A 20,918-nucleotide genomic window follows, 5' to 3' on the forward strand; every position below is an offset into this window, starting at 1 on the left:
CCAGGCAAAGCTCGCGAGTACAGACCGGCAGTACGCACGCGCATGATTTGTGTTGTTGTTGGTGGCGGTAAGATGGCGGCGCTCGGGGACGCATCAACTCCGGGGGTGAATGGGTTAATACAACAGTTCACATCTATTACAGGTAAAATGTGTTACCTTTTATTGTTACAATGTAAATTTTTCATGAGTTAGCTTCCGAAAACAATCATGTCGCCCCAGCATCACAGAACGCTGCGCAGGAAAATCAGACGGGGCTTCAGTGCTTACTTACTGCCCCCTCTTGTCACACAAGGGGAAAAAATAACTGGAGATAGCTACGACCGTCAAGTGTGTGGTCACCAGAATGGAACATAACTTTTAAACATAAAATTACCCCCAGGAAAGACTACTTAGAATTGTCTTGGGATGATGTCTGACACAAAATGGCTTTCTAGAGTTTCCCCAAAAGTCATTTTGAGTATCTAGAGGTGCAATAACTCGCCTTATTTCCTCTCATTTCTGTGGAATGGACGTTGGGTGCAACATTTTCCTCTTGTCGAGCTAACCTAGCATAGGCTCCACCTTACAATGGCTGAAACATCTCCCGCCTGTCATGTTCAAGCGATCGGAACGGAAGCACCACACCAGCCTCCCTCTGCTAACGTTACTGTTACACAAAGTTTGCATCAAAATTGTAATTTAACGATGCTACGTTTAATGTTATATATATGTAGATGGCAATTTGGCCGAATCATCCCATTTTTTTGTGTGATCGTATCATGTTCTGTCGAGAAGACATGAAAAGTGAAACAGACATGCGCAGTAAACATGACAAACTCTAACCATCTATATATGCAGACATTTTTGCATGCAAGTTTAGATTGCTTGTAAATTGCACATGTCACACAGTTCTTGATTACCATGCATGGAGATAAAACGTATACATAGTGAAAGTGCCATTATCTTTCTGCCAGTGCGTTCAGCTCAAACAAGAACCGCGCATGCGCATGAGTCCGTTTAAAAATTAAAAAAAAAAGCTTGATCCTAGTTGGTGTACAGATCTCGTGAAACATTTAATAACATGGATTATGTCAACCAATTAAGAAATGATTCAATGCAACACAATATATTTCAGATGTAATACGTGTGTGTGTGTGTGTGTGTGTGTGTGTGTGTGTATGTGTATGTATGTGTGTGTGTGTGTGTGTGATCCATGCTATTTGTTACATTTCCCCAGGTGCCACAGAGAGTGTGGGGAAGCATATGCTAGAAGCATGCAACAACAATCTAGAAATGGCAGTGACCATGTTTCTGGACGGAGGGGGGATCGCAGAGGAGCCCAGCACCAGCTCCAGTTCAGCAGGGGCATCCAGCAGCAAAGCTCCCCCCGCAGAGTAAGTCAATGGCCTGTTCCACCACACCAACAATTGCAGGGTCATACGAGATGGGGCCTGTGATGAAACAAACCCAAACTTCGAGAGATCGCCAATCCTGGTCTTGTTGTTTTTCATTTAAAGCACGTTCATGAGAAAAAGATCTGCACTCCTAGAATTAAAGTTGAATATTGTCTGTCTGTTTTGCAGTGACGAAGTGCGGGCGCCCATCCCTCAGAAGCAGGACATACTGGTGGAGCCAGAGCCTATGTTTGGAGGTACAGTACTGCAGAGCAACCCCATAATTTATCCTACCTCACTACAACTTGAAGCTCCCTCTGTCTCCCCCTCTCTGTCTCAGTCCATCTAACAGTCTCTCACTCTCTCTACATCTATCACTCTCGCAGCGCCAAAGCGACGAAGACCTGCCCGCTCCATATTTGACGGTTTTAGGGACTTCCAAACAGAAACCAGTAAGTTGCCCACATGTGTATGTGTTTGCATAGCAAATAGTGCCACCCAGCCTTCAGGCATCTGGCAAAGCACTAATTGTGTTGTGATCTTGGTCAGGTTGTGGTATATACGCTAAAGGCTTCTCTGCCCTCTTTTTAAGTCCGCCAGGAGCAGGAGCTGAGGAACGGCAGTGCGGCGGACAAAAAACTCAGCACCCTGGCGGATCTGTTCCGGCCCCCCGTCGAGCTCATGCACAAAGGCAGCTTTGAGACGGTGAGGATCCCCCTCCCCCTGGACACCCAAGCTCCCTTGACCCAGAGGACTGTCAGTCGACCCTCATCCAAACCATTCTTAGCTGAAAGGATTGAATAGGCCTCTAAGCAAATGGTAACAATTCCACCTAGCCTGCCAGAGGGCAAGGTGGAGCTATTACCATATTGCTTAATAGCTATCTGGCTCCTTTCTCTCTCTAGGCGAAGGACTGTGGTCAGCTGGAGAACAAGTGGCTGATGATCAACATCCAGAATGTGCAGGACTTTGCCTGCCAGTGTCTCAACAGAGACGTGTGGAGCAACGACGCGGTCCGGACCATCATCAGGGAGCACTTCATATTCTGGCAGGTACGAATGTGCACTCACACATGAAATGTCACCTTCCCATTCAGAAATAAATACTTTGTTTCAGTAGCTAGGTTTCCATCCAGTTTGCAGCAGATATTCATGCAAATATTATCAAATCTGCATAAAACATTTTTTTCCCACCAGAGATGTTTTATATCAGACTTTTTGAGGATAAAAGGTTGTGCGTGATGATATAGTTCACATTAAAAAAAAACGTTCCCATGTACCGAATGAAAAATTCAAGTTAAACGGGTTTCAGCTCTTTTTCAACTCTACTGATGGTTTTGTCACAAACTGTTTTATAGCAAATGTGCCCATTCTGGTCTTGGTACATGTGCTCTGGCCAACAGCTCACAGATACTGTGTGGGTAGTCTACTTACATTATGTGATTATTATGGACAAGAGCAATATTATTTGTAGTTGTAAAACGGCAGCCAAGCATCGATCATCACCAGACTAAGACCCTCTATATTTATTGGAAATGAGCGTCAAGCTTTTTACCGAGCACTTTCACCACCTTGAAGTTCATCATGACTTATCTGTAGCCTAACAAACTGCATGTTTATTAGGACCACACAACATATCTTGGCGTGACTCCTAAGTTTACTTGGATATGAAGGCTATTATATAAATATCTGCGCATAAAGTAGTTTCCACCGCCATTTATCTCATTTAATTTTACAGACACAAAAAGATTCCACCAAGTCGAACGAACATTTTGTCTGTCGGGCATTTATAAAATTGTACCGCCATCAGCTTCCATCAGCCCGGTTGTGATTTTTTTAATTCATGTGTCAGGTAATTAATCTGCATGAAATGGTCGGATGGAAATGTGGTTACTGTGACAATTTTTCTCCTTGCTATAAAATCAAATCAAAGTTTATTTGTCACGTGCGCCGAATACAGCCTTATAGTGAAATTCTTACTTACAGGCTCTAACCAATAGTGCAAAAAAGGTATTAGGTGAACAGTAGGTAGGTAAAGAAATAAAACAACAGTAAAAAGACAGGCTATATACAGTAGCATGGCTACATACAGACACCGGTTAGTCAGGCTGATTGAGGTAGTATGTACATGTAGATATGGTTAAAGTGACTATGCATATGATGAACAGATAGTAGCAGTAGTGTAAAAGAGGGGTTGGTGGGTGGTGGGATACAATGCAGATAGCCCGGGTTAGCCAATGTGAGGGAACGCTGGTTGGTCGGCTCAATTGAGGCAGTATGAACATGAATTTATGGTGGTTTGCTTGAAACATGTTGGTATTACAGACTCAATCAGGGACACGTTGAAAATGTCAGTGAAGACACCTGCCAGTTGGTCTATCATGCATACACAGTACATACGCTGTCACTTCCACACACACACACACACACACACTGTGTGCCATAGAGGCGTGTTGAGGGGAGCTGACCTGCTGTGTGTGTGTGTGTTTGCGTTGACAGGTTTACCACGACAGTGAAGAGGGACAGAGATATATCCAGTTCTACAAGCTCAACAAGTTTCCCTATATCTCCATTTTGGACCCCCGGACTGGTGAGGCCTGCTCTGGGTTTCTGAGTGCTTGGTCAGTTACTAACACTAAAAAGGTTTTGGAAAGTCTTACTGACGATGTTTGACCGTTCTGCAGGTCAGAAGATGGTGGAGTGGAACCAGTTGGACGTGGCTTCGTTTCTTGAACAGGTGACGGGCTTCCTGACGGAACATGGCCAGCTAGACGGCCCGGCATCCAGCCACCCGCCACCTGCCAAACGCGCCCGCTCTGTGAGTCACCTCCTACTCACTTTTTTCAGCTTTCTCTTTGTGTTTTCTTAAATAAGATCCATATTGCTAATTCCAGTCACAATGTAACTTTATTCTCTCAATCTGTTCACTCTTTCTCTCTTCATCACTTCTATCTCTCTTTCACACCTCTGTTTGATTTATTCTCCCCATCTCTCTCTCAGGAGAGTCTGATAGACGCCAGTGAGGACAGCCAGTTGGAGGCAGCCATCCGAGCCTCTCTCCAGGAGACCCATTATGAGTCGTCCTCCGCCCCCGACCTCCCTGACTCCCCCCACTCTGCAGATGCAGACTCGGATGGAGACTCCGAAGCAGAACCCTTCTCTGACAGCGAGGGCCTAATCTCTGTTGACGGCTCGGACAACGAGACAACAGAACCCCGGGAGGGCAGCTCCTACTCCATGGGCGGACACACCCCTCCAGGACCAGCCCCTCCCACTTCTGCAGCCGCAGCCCCCCAGCCCCCGCCACGGCCGGACAGTCCCCCTGCCCGTCACAGGAAGTCCCCCCACAAAGAGAACAGCCACAGGAAAGAGGAGAGCAAAAAGAACCACTTGGAGCCTCCGGCGGCCACCCCGGCCCGCTCCCAAGCCGACCCAGACTCAGAGCATCGTTCTGGGGAGAACCATCGCACCTCAGCTGGCCAAAGCTCCAGATCTGTTAAGACGGAAACCTCCGACCTCGACTGCCTTGATGACAATGGTATTAAAACTACTGTGTTATTGCGCATCATGTTTAAGTGTGTGGCTGTAACTGTTACTCTGAGATTGTAGTCTAGCAGGTAGCCTAGCAGTTAAGAGCATTGGGCCAGTAAATCAGTCAATGGGCCCTTGAGCAAAACACCTAACCCTAATTGCTCCTGTAAATCACTCTGGATAAGAGCCTTTGCTAAATGACCAAATGTAAATTGTGTGTATCTATGACTACGTCTTCCTCCATCTCTACCCTGACTGCATTCTTCCTGTATTGTATCGTCAGGTCCCAAGGCCAGACTGATGCTGCGCTATCCAGATGGCCAGAGAGAGCAGATCGCCCTATCGTTCAAGGCTAAGCTTATGGTGAGACTGGACTCTTGTGTTAGGTCTTCGGTTCAATTGATGAGCTGAATTAAGTCCACGTAGAAAGTCCTGCTTAGTTTTCAGTTCAATAATTGATTTTCAATTAATCCTGAGTTGAAATGCAACTGACCCAAACTCCCTGGGACATTAACTTATAGGACATTATAAAGGATCTTCCATGCCTATAACTACAGTGGCAACAAAAAGTATGTGAACCCTGTGGAATTACCTGGACTTCTGCATGAATTGGTCATACAATTTGATCTGATCTTCATCTAAGTCACAACAATAGACATGCACAGTTTGCTTGAACTAATAACACAAATGTATTGTATTCAATATAGACAAAAAAAATTGAGAAATTTCAGCACTGTTGCTACTCTCCCTAGGAGTGGCCGACCTGCAAAGATGACTGCAAGAGCACAGCGCAGAATTCTCAATGAGGTTAAGAAGAATCCCAGAGTGTCAGCTAAAGACTTACAGAAATCTCTGGAACATGTTAACATCTCTGTTGACGAGTCTACGATAGGTAAAACACTAAATAAGAATGGCGTTCATGGGAGCACAACACGGAAGAAGCCACTGCTGTCCCCAAAAAATATTGCTGCATGTTTGAAGTTCGCAAAAGATTCTGTAGACAGATGAAACTACAGTTGAGCTGTTTGGAAGGAACATACAACACTACATGTGGAGAAAATAAGGCACAGCACACCAACATCAAAACCTCATCCCAACTGTAAAGTATGGTGGAGTGAGCATCATGGTTTGGAGCTGCTTTGCTGCCTCAGGGCCTGGACAGCTTGCTATCATGGACAGAAAAATTAATACCCAAGTTTATCAAGCCATTTTGCAGAAGAATGGAAGGCTATCTGTCGGCCAATTGAAGCTCAACAGAAGTTGGGTGATGCAACAAGACAACAACCCAAAACACAGAAGTAAATCAACAACCGAATGGCTTCAACAGAAGAAAATACGACTTCTGGAGTGGCCCAGTCAGAGTCCTGACCTCAACCCGATTGAGATGCTGTGGCATGACCTCAAGAGAACGGTTCATACCAGACATCCCAAGAATATTGCTGAACTGAAACAGTTTTGTAAAGAGGAATGGTCCAAAATTCCTCCTAACCGTTGTGCAGGTCTGATCCGCAACTACAGAAAACGTCTGGTTGAGGTTATTGCGGCCAAAGGAGAGTCAACCAGTTACTAAATCCAAGAGTTCATATACTTTTTCCACTCTGCACTGTGAATGTTTACTCAGTGTGTTCAATAAAGACATGAAAACGTATAATTGTTTGTGTGTTATTAGTTTAAGCAGACTGTGTTTGTCTTTTGTTGTGACTTAGATGAAGATCAAATCAAATTTTATGACCAATTTATGCAGAAATCCAGGTAATTCTAAAGGGTTCACATACTTTTTCTTGCCACTGTAGTTATCAAGAAGTTATTTAGTAAGCTGTTACCATGACTTGTTACTTACCTTCTTCCTCTGTGTCCTCCACCCCATCCAGGCTCTGGTGAGACACGTCCAGTCGAAGGGTTACCCCAATGAACGCTTCGAGCTCGTCACAAACTTCCCCCGGCGGAAGCTGGCCCACTTGGACTATGACATCACACTGCAGGAGGCGGGGCTATGTCCACAGGAGACTGTATTTGTGCAGGAGAGGAACTAAGCCCCTGTTTTTTCTATCTCTTCAGGCCACACCCATATCACCAATTCCCCAGGAGGACATTACAGACTGCAACCTTTTTGTTATTTTGGAACAGTGGATGGACTCCATTATCCATCATTCGACTGGGAGGAAGCTGCTGGCTGTGTACTTTGTTAGAGGGCATTTTGTTCATCGTCAATTACCGAAGGCATTCTATTCTGATTTTAGTTTTATTCTGAGGTAATAAACCAATCGGAGTAGAATACATTAGAGATACCGTTAGAAATAAGCTGAGGGCCCGGATAATGATCAGAGCTGGCATCAGAGTTAGCAGACAAAATACTTTTATCCCCTGAGTTGTTAATACTTATTTTTTTGAGTCATGGACACCTACAGCCAGGTAAAGGAGGGGCTTGAACTCTGACCCTGAGCGCCGAATTTGCTCTTCTCCTCGTTGTTTGGGCGAGGAGCTTTTGCAGTAGTGACCGTGAGAAAGGGGGTGACTTTGAATATGGGAATCAATGAGGAGGGGAGGTGAGGGATTTTTGGGGAGAGGGTGAGGTGTCCTTAACTGTCAACCTGCACTGTACAGGGGTGGTGTAGCGATTGACATGTAGTCTAGTTTTTTTCTTATTTCATTCATTTTTTTATATGCTGCCCCATTTCCAAGAAAAGATGCTGATGCTTAAATATAATCATCAAAACAAAGGGAACTTTGGCTTGTTTGTTCTATTCAATTTCTACCATGTTGTGTATCTGCAATCTGTCTAAATTGTGACCACGAGCTCAGAAGTATAGTTTTGGTGATGATGCATTGAAACAATATCACTCAGGTATTTCTTGGTACCCCCGCCCCAATGACCTGAAGGATCTTGTGTAAACAATGGGATGTGGTATTATCACTCTTTCTAGCCCAGAGCTGTTAATTGTTGGTCCTGGAGGGCCAAAACACTTCTGCTTTTCATCCTCTCCTTCTAATCAGGGACTAATTCAGACCTGGGACACCAGAGTGGTATACTTAAGCAATAAGGCACCTCGGGGGTTTGTGATATATGGCAATATACCATGGCTAAGAGTTGTTCTCTGTCCGACACAACGCTGTGTGCCAGGACACAGCCCTTAGCCGTGGTATATTAGCCATATACCACATATCCCGGAGGTGCCTTATTGGTATTATAAACTGGTTACCAACGTGATTAGAGCAGTAAAAATACATGTTTTGTCATACCCGTTGTATATGTCTGATATACCACTGCTGTCAGCCAGTCAGCATTCAGGGCTCAAACCACCCAGTTTATAGTACAAAGCAAGCTAGATCTACTCAGGCTTTTTAAAAGCTAGCCAGCTTCAGTTTGCTTCACATTCAAGGTCAGGCTTTATCCGTACTACAAAGGTGGATATTTCTCATCAGCCTCGCACGTGGATAGTCGAACGCTGAACTCTTCATTGAGACAATGTTGAAACATCGATCCATCGGCGAGTCAGTGCCACATTTTACATTTTGTGGCGCAATGAAAGAAAAGTAATCTTGGGAATTCAGCAGGCTATGGTGTGAAATAGGCTTTTAGAAGTGATGTCTATATTTTATGGACATCTTTGGTGTGCTTATCAATGCACGAGCACCTTTTCCCCACTCCAATCGCTCCTTCTATCTGTGGAACAGCTTGTTGCATTGTGGCCATAGACAAATAATCCATAGAAGGGTTTTTGAACCTCTAACCCTGCCAGTTTGACTGTTAAACTCATGGGTACACTAGCAATGGCTGCCAGTCTTGACTTGAATGGGTACTGCCATCCTATGGATTTTATGTCTATGGTTAGTTGTGGCTTTGGCAAATTTTTAAATCCAATTGGGCAGAAAAACGTACAGTTTGGAAACCAAATGCTGTCATTACTAAATGTGTAATGTGATAGGTATTTTAATATTACATTTTTTTTTTAACACAACATTTGATTAATAAAATATTTAATCAGTTGTCTTTCTCAAAAGAAAGGGATGATCACACAATATTTGAGCGAGGGAGGGTATCTAATTTCATTGGTACTCAAGTTATGGCTCAGACACTATTAAGGATCGATTGAGTTAGCCTGCCCCAGAACAGGTTGGTTCTAAAAGGTTTGTTGCCTTTGAAATTTACCTGGCTAAAACGTGAGCCACTTTCCTGGTATCGGTTATCCCGAGTTGAATTTAGAATTGACCAAAGTTATCTGGCTATCTCCTCTAACCTGATTCATAGTATAGGACTCAGTTGCACTCACTTATCTACCAGGTAGTATGATCTAGCCCAGCGGATGGTTGGCGAGGGGGAGCTGTTACAACAACTAATATCTATGTAGTCTAGTCAGATATTAGAGGGAGAGATAACAAGTAGTTTGGGATTGGGACCATGTACAATATTGCTAATCTAACTTTGACCCTTATTCATAGTTTGGATTTGTCTGTCACAGGGTTCCTCAACTTTGCAGTAAGCTAAGAATCTTAACAGTGGGGAGATATTAATCTGTTGAGTTCTGATCTGAGTCAGTAGTTCAACATGGGGTCTTGTTGCATACGACTGTCTTGAATAAATGTTGGCGTATTTGTATGGTGATTTCTAGATTCCCAGAACCAATGAATCCATTTAATTTCATCCAAATCGTCTGGAGCTTCATGAAATGGGTTTCCATGGCAGAGCAGCCGCCGACAACATAAGATCACCATGCGCAATGTCAAGCATCGGCTGGAGTGGTGTAAAGCTTTCAGCCATTGGACTCAAGCAGCAAAAACGCATTCTCTGGAGTGATGCATCACACTTCTCCATCTGGCAGTCTGACAGACTAATCTGGGTTTGGCGGATGACGTGAGAACGCTACCTGCCCCAATGCATAGTGCCAACTGTAAAGTTTGGTGGATGGGGAATAATGGTCTGCGGCTGTTTTTCATGGTTCAGGCCCCTTAGTTCTAGTGAAGGGAAATCTTAACGCTACAGCCTACAATGACATTCTAGACGATTCTGTGCTTCCAACTTTGTGGCAACAGTTTGGGGAAGGCCCTTTCCTGTTTCAGCATGACAATGCCCCGTGCACAAAGCGTGGTCCAAACAGAAATGGTTTATCGAGATCGGTGTGGAAGAACTTGACTTGCCTGCACAGAGCCCTGACCTCGACCCCATCGAACACCTTTGGGATGAATTGGAACGTCGACTGCGAGCCAGGCCTAATCGCCCAACATCAATGGCCGACCTCACTAATGCTAATGGCTGAATGGAAGCAAGTCCCTGCAGCAATGTTCCGATATCTAGTGGAAAACCTTCCCAGAAGAGTGGAGACTGTTATAGCAGCAAAGGGGGGACCAACTCCAAATTATTGCCCATGATGTTCGAGGAGCAAGTGTCAACATACTTTTGGTCATGTAGTGTATATAATACAGTGGGCTCTAAAATTACTGGCACCCCTGATTGGCAATGCACAAACAATACTTTAAAAAAAATATAAACAATATAATTATAGAGAAACTCAGAATATAAACATGTGAGAAATACTGTACTTTCAATGTTTCGATGGAACCAACCAAAATGATTTAATTAAAAATCAATGTCCTCCAAATCAAAGTTTCACAAGTAATGGCACCCTTAAAGGTTATTGTAAATAACATTCCAAAATTAAACCAGGAATTAAACACCACTTATTTAAGTTTATCTAAGTCTTAAGGAACTATATTGAGCCATTACATCACTGTTTCACTAGTGTATAAAAATGAGGTAACACGCATGCAATATCCCTTTGTCATTCAACACCATGAAGAAAACAAAAAAACTGGCAGTTCAAAAGAGACAGATGGTCGTAGACCTTCATAAATCTGGTAATGGCTACAAGAAGATCCACAAACGATTGAATATACCACTGAGCACTGTCAGGGCAATTATTAAAACATTTAAAAGATATGGAACAGTTGAAAACCTCACGGGCAGAGCAAGCAAATGCATTTTACACCCCAGGATAGGGAGGAGGATGGTGAGAGAAGCAAAGAAGAATCAAGAATCACTGAAGGAATTGCAGGCCACAACCAAGGGCTCTTTTGAAGGGTTGCCAGAAGAAAGCCCTTTCAGACCCCAAGACACAGACGCAAGCGCTTGGAGTTTGCCAAACGTCATTTAAATTATGACTGGTAGAAGGTGCTCTGGTCAGATGAGACACAAAGGGAATGTTTTGGTCAGATACAGCCTCGAAACAGAGATGCATACAAGGAGAGGCAGAGGTGGTTGCACTAAGTACTAAATGAGGAGTGCCAATAATTATCAAACCTTTACTTTGGTGAAATGTATTTTGTATTAAATGATTTTGGTTGGTTCCATCCTAACCTTAACCGTTAGGGGGATAGTATTCCACATCAGCGGCAAGGGGGCAATTTAGTTATACGTTCAGTGCAGGGCAATCAGAGTGATTTGCATGAAGTATGTAGAGGTTACAAACTCCGGTTTCAGTGTTGACAAGCCATGCACTACACTTGAGCAAAAGGCTAGCTTTTGGCTCGCACCTTCGGGAATCTCGCCTTTTGCTCCAGGTCCTCGCTGACGGGACATGCAGGTGTCTCCCCATGGACTTTCATCTGCAAACAGTCCCACATTTTTCTGAGAGAGAAATGGACAGGTGAACACTGTTAGGGTAAAAGGTCAATGAAGTGCATCACATGTAAGATGCTTTCCACAAACTCGTGGCTGTATGGTGTCTATGTTATTGATATCTATTTGCCAAGAATAGCAGAAGGATATACTACAAAGCAGCATCAAGGAGACTAGCTCACTTGCCTAAATATGATCCTATTACTTTTGATTATTGATTAAACAAACAAGAACTCATATTTCATTTGAGCTTTAACCAGAACGTCCGTAGTTATTTCTGGTTGCTTATCAAAGTAAGCTGGCTAACTCATGATCTTGCTCTGTAGTAGACCCCTCTGGTGCGGTACGCCTTGCTGAATACACAGTATGGCTGGCATTTGCATTATCATAACATGCATACAGCACTCCCGACATCGATCACAATATATCTTTGCTGATAAGCATATACTGTTCTGCACAGTCAGAAAGGCCTAGTTGACCCATACTGTTAGACCCTCCTTTCCCACTCTGCCTAATAGTTAACCAGTGGGATGATGCAGAAATTACCCTTCATTATTTGCACATGGACGTGAGCCAAAAGTTGGTGTAGATGAAGAATAAGAAGGAAGTCAGTGAATCCTTCAGTGAAACTCGAGTTCTGTATATGGTGAGGCTGTTCTCCATAATGACCCAGAGCACCAATTAATACTGTGAACTTGTGCAACTTGGCCCAGTAACTAACATAAGTCTTTATTGCTGGATGTGTACCAGGAGCCGTCACTGCACTCTGACACTGCTGACTCAGAGGTCACAGGGTCAACGTTCACATGATACTGTGTGTGTGTTTGTGTTTGTGTGTGGATGTGTGTTTCCAGCTGTGATTATGCATTTGACCAGCCACTTGGTTCAAATCAATGGTCATGTCCTTGTCAGAATGTTTATAGTTTCCGAGTGTTTCTTTCTCAGCGTGCACTGCGGACAATGTCATCCCAACCCCTGAGACACACCCATGGAAAGGTTGGCGCACAAGGTCAGTTGCAGTGCAGCGCGCATAGTGCAGTTTTGGCCCTTCGCATTTAGGATTTAAACTGGCAAACCTCAGATTGCTTGCTCTAAATTTTAGGCTACCTACCTTGGACTAAAGAGCCCTGGATGTCTCTAATTTCATGGTAGATATAGGGAATGGGTAAATAAGTACAGTATCTGTGGCCACTGGCCACTTTTGAATATTGAGAAGCCAGAATGGAAAGCCCTGTCCCATTTCAGCTGCCCATAGGTTGCTGATCTAGGATCAGGTCCCCCCCCTGTCCATATAATCCTAAAATGCTAAACTGATTTTATATCAGCACTCCTACTCAGACTCTATGAATACAGGGCCATAAGTTGTTTTGGTGAGGGGGTTGTTTGTTTTGTTGGATTTTTTGGCAGCAGACTTGGAGATTCCAAAATGTCACCACTTGCTGCTCATCCATCCCCTCCTAATACACTCCCACACTTTCTTATGATAAAGATCTATGAAATAACGGCACTTCCAGGCTACAATAAAACTGACCTGTTGTGAAATAATGCTTGATTTTAATAAGTAATAAGTGATTTGACTGGTGCAGGCCGTCAAAACAAAGGCACTTATTACATATAGTAATTTTTTGACGAAAATGAAAACGTGTCAGTTTGTAACCTTCACGAGGTTGGAGTAATAACATGTTCAACTACTTAAGACATTGGCTCGAATCTAGATTGTGTCTTTAGGTTTCGAAAAATTTAACAGCAAAGGAAGAATTTTTCACTTTTCTCATTGACTTCTCAAACCCGACCTTGTCTGTTTCGCAAGCTCTTCCGGAAGTCACACAAAGATGCGCCTCTGGGTTTAGGAACTCAATGGTAGGGGTCGGGGTTGTTAGGGTATGGAGGGTCCAAGTATTCCGGATAGGCCGACCATTTCTTCTGTCCTCGGCTACAGCGTAGGCTGCCGCAGCTGAAGGAAAGTTGAAATGGTGTTGAAAATTCGGACTACGAGCTGAAGACATGCAATGACTTTTGCAATAGCACGCGTGTTTCATTTATGCATTTCATAGTTGACATATTATTTTGAGGGATACTTCCTTGGAGTTAGGGCAAAGGTTCCAATTAGCCACAGGAATAATTCTTTTCAGCCCAGCACCAGTTGAGATGCTTGCTTAAAGTAAACGACAATGTGATGCGCACATCTAGCGTTCTTTCTCTCTCCCTCACTTTCTCACTCTCTGTCTCTGCCAGGCAGGTGAGGCCGATGCCATCACTCGTGATGGAGGAGCCAAGACCGAGCTTAGCCACGAAAAATACTATTCAATTTGTTGATTTGGTTTGTAAGTGAAGTGCTCTGAACCTAGCTAGGATTTTGTTTCCCCTTTCTTGAACCGGCCAAGTGCCATTCTTTGAACGTTAAATATTTCATTTGGATTTTTAGAACTTAAAAAGCCGACTCATCCTCCGACTCTTCCACCCCACGCTACCACATAGATTTGAACCCCTCTGAACCGATCACGTATGTTTGTTTGTTCTCTTCCTTCCTTCCTTCCTTCCTTCCTTCCTTCCTTTGTCTATTTATATGTTGTTTCTCTCCTCCCCACAACGTAAAAGGTAGCTGCGATGGATAGTGGGGAGATGTTCACTGCTGGAAAATGTGGTCTGGTCCCTGCCAAGGTGGAACAGTATGACGCAGGTATCACACACACAAACAATACTTTCCTAGATTTTCTTCTCCCTTTCTATCCCTCTGCTCTGCCTCCACTGTTTACGTGCAGCATTCCTCTTTGTCTCCTCACAGGTCTGCGCAGCTTCCCTGGTGGTAAGTACACTTGTTTAAATCTACTCCCTCACAAAACATCCACCATGCTACAGTATTGCTAAGGTAACATAGTATAAAGTATTAATATACAATTTTAGTACTGCTGTCTTAAACCTCTTCCCTTTGTGTCTGTGTGTCCCCTCAGAGGTGTCATCGTACAATGTGGTGGCGGTAGTGAGGAAGGACTCTGGATCTGTTTTGTTACATCCCTTACCCAGCTCAACTGTTACCTTCTCAAAATGTTCAACGGCTTCTCCGGTCAGTGCTCACTACCTGTATATCGATGGGCGGTGGTGGACAGAACCCCTAGATAACGTTATAGTTCTGAAAACTCAGCTCACACAGAACTGGTTGGGGTATTCATTCAGACACGCACCTCTTTCACACTGGAGCTAGTCCCCTGACAGCTCTCATTCACTCAGTAGTTAATATTGATAATATCTCTTATCTAAATCCTCTTATTATCCAAATTTCAATCCTCAGCTTATTATCCACATTTCAAATCAGCTTAACACGTCCTTTCCACACTCACCCAGCTCTCACATCCCCATTCACTTAGTACTATTCCCAAACGCACTCAGTAATCTTCCTTATTACCATCTCTGTGCATTTTCAACGATTCTTGTCGTTACTTGCTATACATATAAAATAACATCACGTGCTCAATAACACCTTGTGCTATTTGTAGTGGCTGCAGACCACGTAGACACTTCAATAAAGGCCTACAGACAGCTGTCAGCGGGACTTTCCATGGTACCGTTACTCGCCCTCGCTCTAGTCTTCTCACCATAAGACTAGTTAATAGCCTTCTCACCATAAGACTAGTTAATAGCCTTCTCATTAGACTATGGGTACCTTTTATTGTTCAATTTAGTTGGTTTTATGATATACAGTACCAGTAGAAAGTTTGGACACACCTACTCCTTCAAGGGTTTTTCTTTATCTTGACTATTTTCTACATTGTAGCATAATAATATTTTATATTCTTCAAAGCAGCCACCCTTTGCCTTGATGAAAGCTTTGCACACTCTTGGCATTTTCTCAGCCAGCTTCATGATTAATTATTTTCCAACAGTTTGAAGGAGTTCCCACATATGCTGGGCACTTGTTGACTGCTTTTCCTTTACTCTGCGGTCCAACCCATCCCAAACCATCTCAATTGGGTTGAGGTCGGGTGATTGTGGAGGCCAGGTCAACTAATGCAGCACTTCATCACTCTCCTTCTTGGTCAAATAGCCCGTATACAGCCTGGAGGTGTGTTGGGTCATTGTCCTGTTGAAAAACAAATGATAGTCCAACTAAGCACAAACCAGATGGGATGGTGTATCGCTGCAGAATGCTGTGGTAGACATGCTGGTTAAGTGTGCCTTGAATTTTAGTAAATCACTGACAGTGTCACCACCAAAGCACCCCCACCTTCATGCTTCACGGTGGGAACCACACGTGCGGAGATCATCCGTTCGTTCACCTACTCTGCATCTCACAAAGATACGGTGGTTGGAACCAAAAATCTCCAATTTGGACTCATCAGACCAAAGGACAGATTTCCACGATCTAATGTCCATTGCTTGGGTTTCTTTGCCCAAGCAAGTCACATCTTATTGGTGTCCTCTAGGGGTTTCTTTGCAGCAATTCGACCATGAAGGCCTGATTCACGCAGGATCCTCTGAACAGTTGATGTTGAGATGTATCTGTTACTTGAACTCTGAAGCATTTATTTGGGCTGCAATTTCTGAGGCTGGTAACTCTAATGAACTTCTGCAGCAGAGCTAACTCTGCGTCTTCATTTCCTGTGGCGGCCCTCATGAGAGCCAGTTTCATCCTAGCGCTTGATTGTTTTTGAGACTGCTTTTGAAGAAACTTTCAAAGTTCTTGAAATTTTCCACATTGAATGACCTTCATATGTCTTGAAGTAATGGACTGATGTTTCTCTTTGCTTATTTGAGCTGTTCTTACCAAATAGGGCCATTTTCTGTATACCATCCATTGAGGAAAGAAATTATACAAATTAACTTTTAACAGGCACACCTGTTAATTGAAATGGTTTCCAGGTGACTACCTCATGAAGCTGGTTGAGAGAATGCCAAGAGTGTGCAAAGCTGTCGTCAAGGCAAAGGGTGGCTGTAAAGTAGACACTGGGAGTCAAGAAGCAGCTGGTACGTTTAATATAACAAGTACCATGGACCAATACAACGTAAGAGTAGAGTCTAGACATTAACAACAGAAAAATGACTGCCTGGGAAAGGAACCTAAGGGAGTGCCAGATAAAGGGGAGGTAATGGAGTCCAGGTGTGCTTAATGATGAAGCGCAGGTGCACGTAATGATGAAAGCCAGGTGCGCGTAAGGATTGGTCCCGGGACCGAGGTTAGTAAACCAGCGGCGTCAAACGTCGGCGGGTAGGAGCGGGAGTACACATGACAGTGGCTGCTTTGAAGAATCGCAAATATATTTGTTTAACACATTTTTGGTCACTACATGATTCCATGTGTTTTATTTCATAGTTTTTATGTCTTCACTATTATTCTACAATAGTCAAAATAATGAAAAACCCTGGAATAAGTAGGTGTCAACTTTTGACTGGTACTGGATATTTATCAAGTAATATATTTTGTTTGTCAGACATGGTACCCAGCTATGGTTTCTCAATATTTAGTCTATTGCCATGATTCATTTAATTTTACACATTTGTGACCAAATAAATAGATTCATAACAAAATGCACATTTAAAGTTGTCCTAACTAGGGATGCTTCAACATTAATATCGTAATAATTTTTTACCTTGGTTTCATCTGGCTGTGAACACATTGGACAATATTGCATACAGAGTCATTGTGCCTGGATGTTTTTCAACTACTGCCAACCTCACTTGGATTTACTCTTTTTGAATCTCCCGCGACCCATTGTAACACTTGCCACCCACCCAACTTTCTACTGGCCTGTACAGGAAACTACATCCCCTCCAAGGTTCTTCTCTCCTGGCTGTCATACTGGTTATACAGCCTCCGCTGCCTTGCTGTTTTGATGGGCCCCTGCATTTCATCGCATTGAGTAAGTCACCGCCCTCTCCTTGCGGTTATGCTGGTGAGTTTGTGTGTCCTAGTCCTGGCTGGATTCTAGTCTGTGGTTTTGTCCTGCCTTGCTGCCAATAACTGTGGTGAGCCTACAAACTGTGATTCAATCTAACTATCACACTGTGTGCATTGATTGACTTGTCTGATTCCTCGCCAACTTATTTTATTTGCGTGGATTTTAACAGAAAAATAAAAATGCTGTCTACCAATTTCCACCATAATGTCACGTTGTGTAATGATCGGAGACAAGTTTTTTTTTATTACTCCACCCAAAAATACATGTCATGGAAAAGGCATGGGGACAAAGCCCAAAACACGTATATATAATACACAGGAATGTATCCCCCAAAAAAGAGTGAGATTTAAACCTCTAATAATTACACGGGACGAGACCCGTAATAACGAGTACACAATACACTCAGCACGAAAGCCGAAACAAAGCACAGGTACTCACAAGACCAACGGACATGGGAACAATAACCGACAATGGGGAACAGAGGGTACGTATATAACATACTAATCAGGGGGGAATGGGAATCAGCTGTGCATAATGAGACAAGACAGCCCGGGGATGGTGGTAATGAATCCAGCTCAGTGAGGCCTAGGAAGCCGGTGAAGCAGACCTCCAGAGATGGTGAATGGAATGAGCAGCAGTACGGGGATCCGTGACACATAAGGGGAAACTGTCTTTTTCCAGATTGGCAGCAACCACCTTGATGATGTGGGTCCTCTGTCCTCCATCTCTCGTTGATCCTCAAGGAGGCTCAGAAAAGGCCAGACGTCCACAGCCACTCACCTTCCTCCAGCCATCACCATTGGTAGTTCCATGGTGAGCCACATCTTGGTCCCTGGAGCAAATACCCTGTGCAACCCGGGGGCTACGGTGAAGGATATCACAGTGCTTTTAGTTCAAGTTTCAAGTTTTAATGTCATATGCACAAGTACAGTGAAATGCATTTCTTGCGAACTCAAAACCCAACAATTCCATAATCAATAACAATGTAATACTAGGGAAAATAACATGAGAAATATGAAGAAATATGAAGAACACAGTAAGTAAGCATACCGGTACTATATACAGGGTCAGTTCCAAAACCATATTTACAGTGTGCAGGGAGTGACAGAGGTAGTGATGTAAGGGGTTAAGGTGACTAGGCAACAGGATATAAGATAAACAGAGTACCAGCAGCTTGTATGTGAGTGGGTGTGTGTAGAGTCAGTATACATGTATGTGCATATAATGTGTGAGTAAGCAGATGATGGTGTGAGGTTGTGTGTAGGGCCCTATGAGTGTGCATAGACACAGTGCAAAATCAATAAAGATACAAGATTACCTCAGTCCATGTAGCTATTTTTTGTAGCTATTTATCAGTCTTATTGCTTGGGGATAGAAGCTGTTCAAGAGTCTGTTGGTGCCAGGCTTGATGCACGGGTACCACTTGCCGTGCAGAAGCAGAGGGAGTAGTCTATGGCGTGGGTGGTTAGAGTCTTTAATGATTTTTCGGGCCATTCTACCACACCGCCTGATATAAATGTCCTGGATGGCAGGGAGCTCGGCCCCAGTGATGTACTGTGCTGTCCACACCACCATCTGTAGCGCCATGCGATCCAGAGCGGTGCTATTACCATACCAGGCAGTGATGCAGAAAGTCAAAATTCTCTCAATGGTACAGCTGTCAAACTTTTTGAGGGCCAATGCCAATCAATGTCAACCTCCTGAGGAGGAAGAGGCACTGTTGTGCCTTCTTCACGGCTGTGCGCCTGTGTTTGGACCCATTTAAGTATTTTTTGATTTGAACACAGAGGAACTTGAAGCTTTTGACCTGTCGATGTGGATGGGGGCGTGCTCTCCCCCTGTTTCCTGTAGTCCACGATCAGCTCCTTGCTCTTACTAATGTTGAAGGAGAGGTTGTGAATTCCAAAACCCCCTCGGTTTTCAAATCACGTAGATGGATTGGGCTGTTGCACGATAGCAACCAAAGCCCATGCAAGTAAATGTATAGCATTGGTTACTCTGAAAGTTCCTCATATTGACATTGGCTGCGGCCTCAGGCCCTATGGTGCTAACCTTGGAAAAGTAATTCAATTTTCTTCTCCTTCCTTTATTACTAATAGAGATGGACCAAATGGTGCAGCTCTATGCAATCTTATAGCCATACCAACTAGATAAATATCAACCATCAGACAGGGCCTGCAACCACCTATGGAACGAACGTAACTCGTTTGAGTTTCCATGTGACTTTGAAAATCATAAAGATCTTGGGTTGATGCATTTGCACGTTAGGAGCTTACTTCCTAAACTGGATTACATCAAGATCTGGGCTATGCAGATGAATCCGGATATTCTGGTATCGACTGAAACTTGGCTCTCTGTGGACGTTCTGGACTCTGATATTAATATTGAGGGCTATCATGTGTTCAGAGCTGACAGACAGGGTAGAGGTGGTGGAGTGGCTATATTTATTTAAAATAATTTCTCTATCTCTTTTACTGAAATCCATTTCCCTTGCCCAAAAAAATATATAACTACTATCTTTAAGCTTTTCTCTGGGGAAACATTTATCCATAACTGTTACAGGGATCTTACCATCCTCCATCGGCTAACCGGCTAACCTAACTAGCTTGTTGTCTTCTTTTACTAAATCAGAAGTTATTATCCTGGGTGACCTAAATTATGATTGGGAAATGCAGGCTTCAGACAATCTAAAAAACATGTGTAAGGATCTAAACCTAATCCAGCTGGTGACTAAGCCTACATGGCCCAAACCTAGAGATCCTTAAATGTAATCTCTGATTGAACTTATTTTAACGAATAAACCAGAGAAATATGTTTCTACCGGTGTCTTCGCCCAAGATATTAGTGACCATTGCTGCCCAGTTGTTTGTGTTGGAGATGTGAGAATACAAAAATCGAAGCCTCTTGTCATCACAAAGATGATCTTTTATTTTAGTGACCCTGATTTGTATTTCAGTTATCCCTGAACCTGATTTATCTTTGACCCTTTTTACAGATGTCTTGAATACTATTGTGGATAAACACGCTCCCTTTAAAAAATGACGGGTAAAATGTCGATTGAATGCTTGGTACACTCCGGAATGATCAGAAGTCATTCACCAAAGAGATGATGCTTTGGTCAAGGCCAGGAACACAGACAGGCCCAGACTGGCAAGCTTTTAAGCAACTGAGGAATCATTGTAAAACAAATGAGAAAAGGCTAAATCTGCTAATTATGTAACTGCTCTTTCAGATTGTAATGGGGAAAAATGCCATCATTGATGAATTTAATCACCATTTTATTTCTGAAGGCTATCTCTTTGAAATAACTTCTAAGCCTATTCACAATGATATTGGACTGGATGCTGACACGGGAAACTTGATGAATGATCAGAGAAATAATAGTCAAAGCTTTTCTTTAAGGCTATTTACAGAAAAATAAGTCCTGGATGCTTGGCTAGCAATAGACAACAAGGGGCCAACAAATTGCATCCTGGTCTGCTTAAGTGTTCCGCGCCCATCATTGATG

The 20,918-nt window shown here is 43.4% G+C and overlaps 1 protein-coding gene across 1 annotated transcript; it reads left to right on the forward strand.

The window, feature by feature from the left end:
- Window positions 1-42: 42 nt before the first annotated feature.
- Window positions 43-8,908, forward strand: LOC139387178 (UBX domain-containing protein 7-like). Its single transcript, XM_071133235.1, has 11 exons — window positions 43-142; window positions 1,217-1,373; window positions 1,563-1,630; window positions 1,760-1,825; window positions 1,966-2,078; window positions 2,279-2,425; window positions 3,872-3,962; window positions 4,057-4,190; window positions 4,373-4,910; window positions 5,187-5,266; window positions 6,775-8,908. Exons 1-11 carry the CDS (start codon window positions 43-45, stop codon window positions 6,934-6,936), a joined length of 1,656 nt encoding a protein of 551 aa, XP_070989336.1. The 3' UTR covers window positions 6,937-8,908.
- The last annotated feature ends 12,010 nt before the right edge of the window (window positions 8,909-20,918 follow it).

The sequence above is a fragment of the Oncorhynchus clarkii genome, chromosome 28 (genome assembly GCF_045791955.1).
Source record: "Oncorhynchus clarkii lewisi isolate Uvic-CL-2024 chromosome 28, UVic_Ocla_1.0, whole genome shotgun sequence".
Lineage (NCBI taxonomy): Eukaryota > Metazoa > Chordata > Actinopteri > Salmoniformes > Salmonidae > Oncorhynchus > Oncorhynchus clarkii.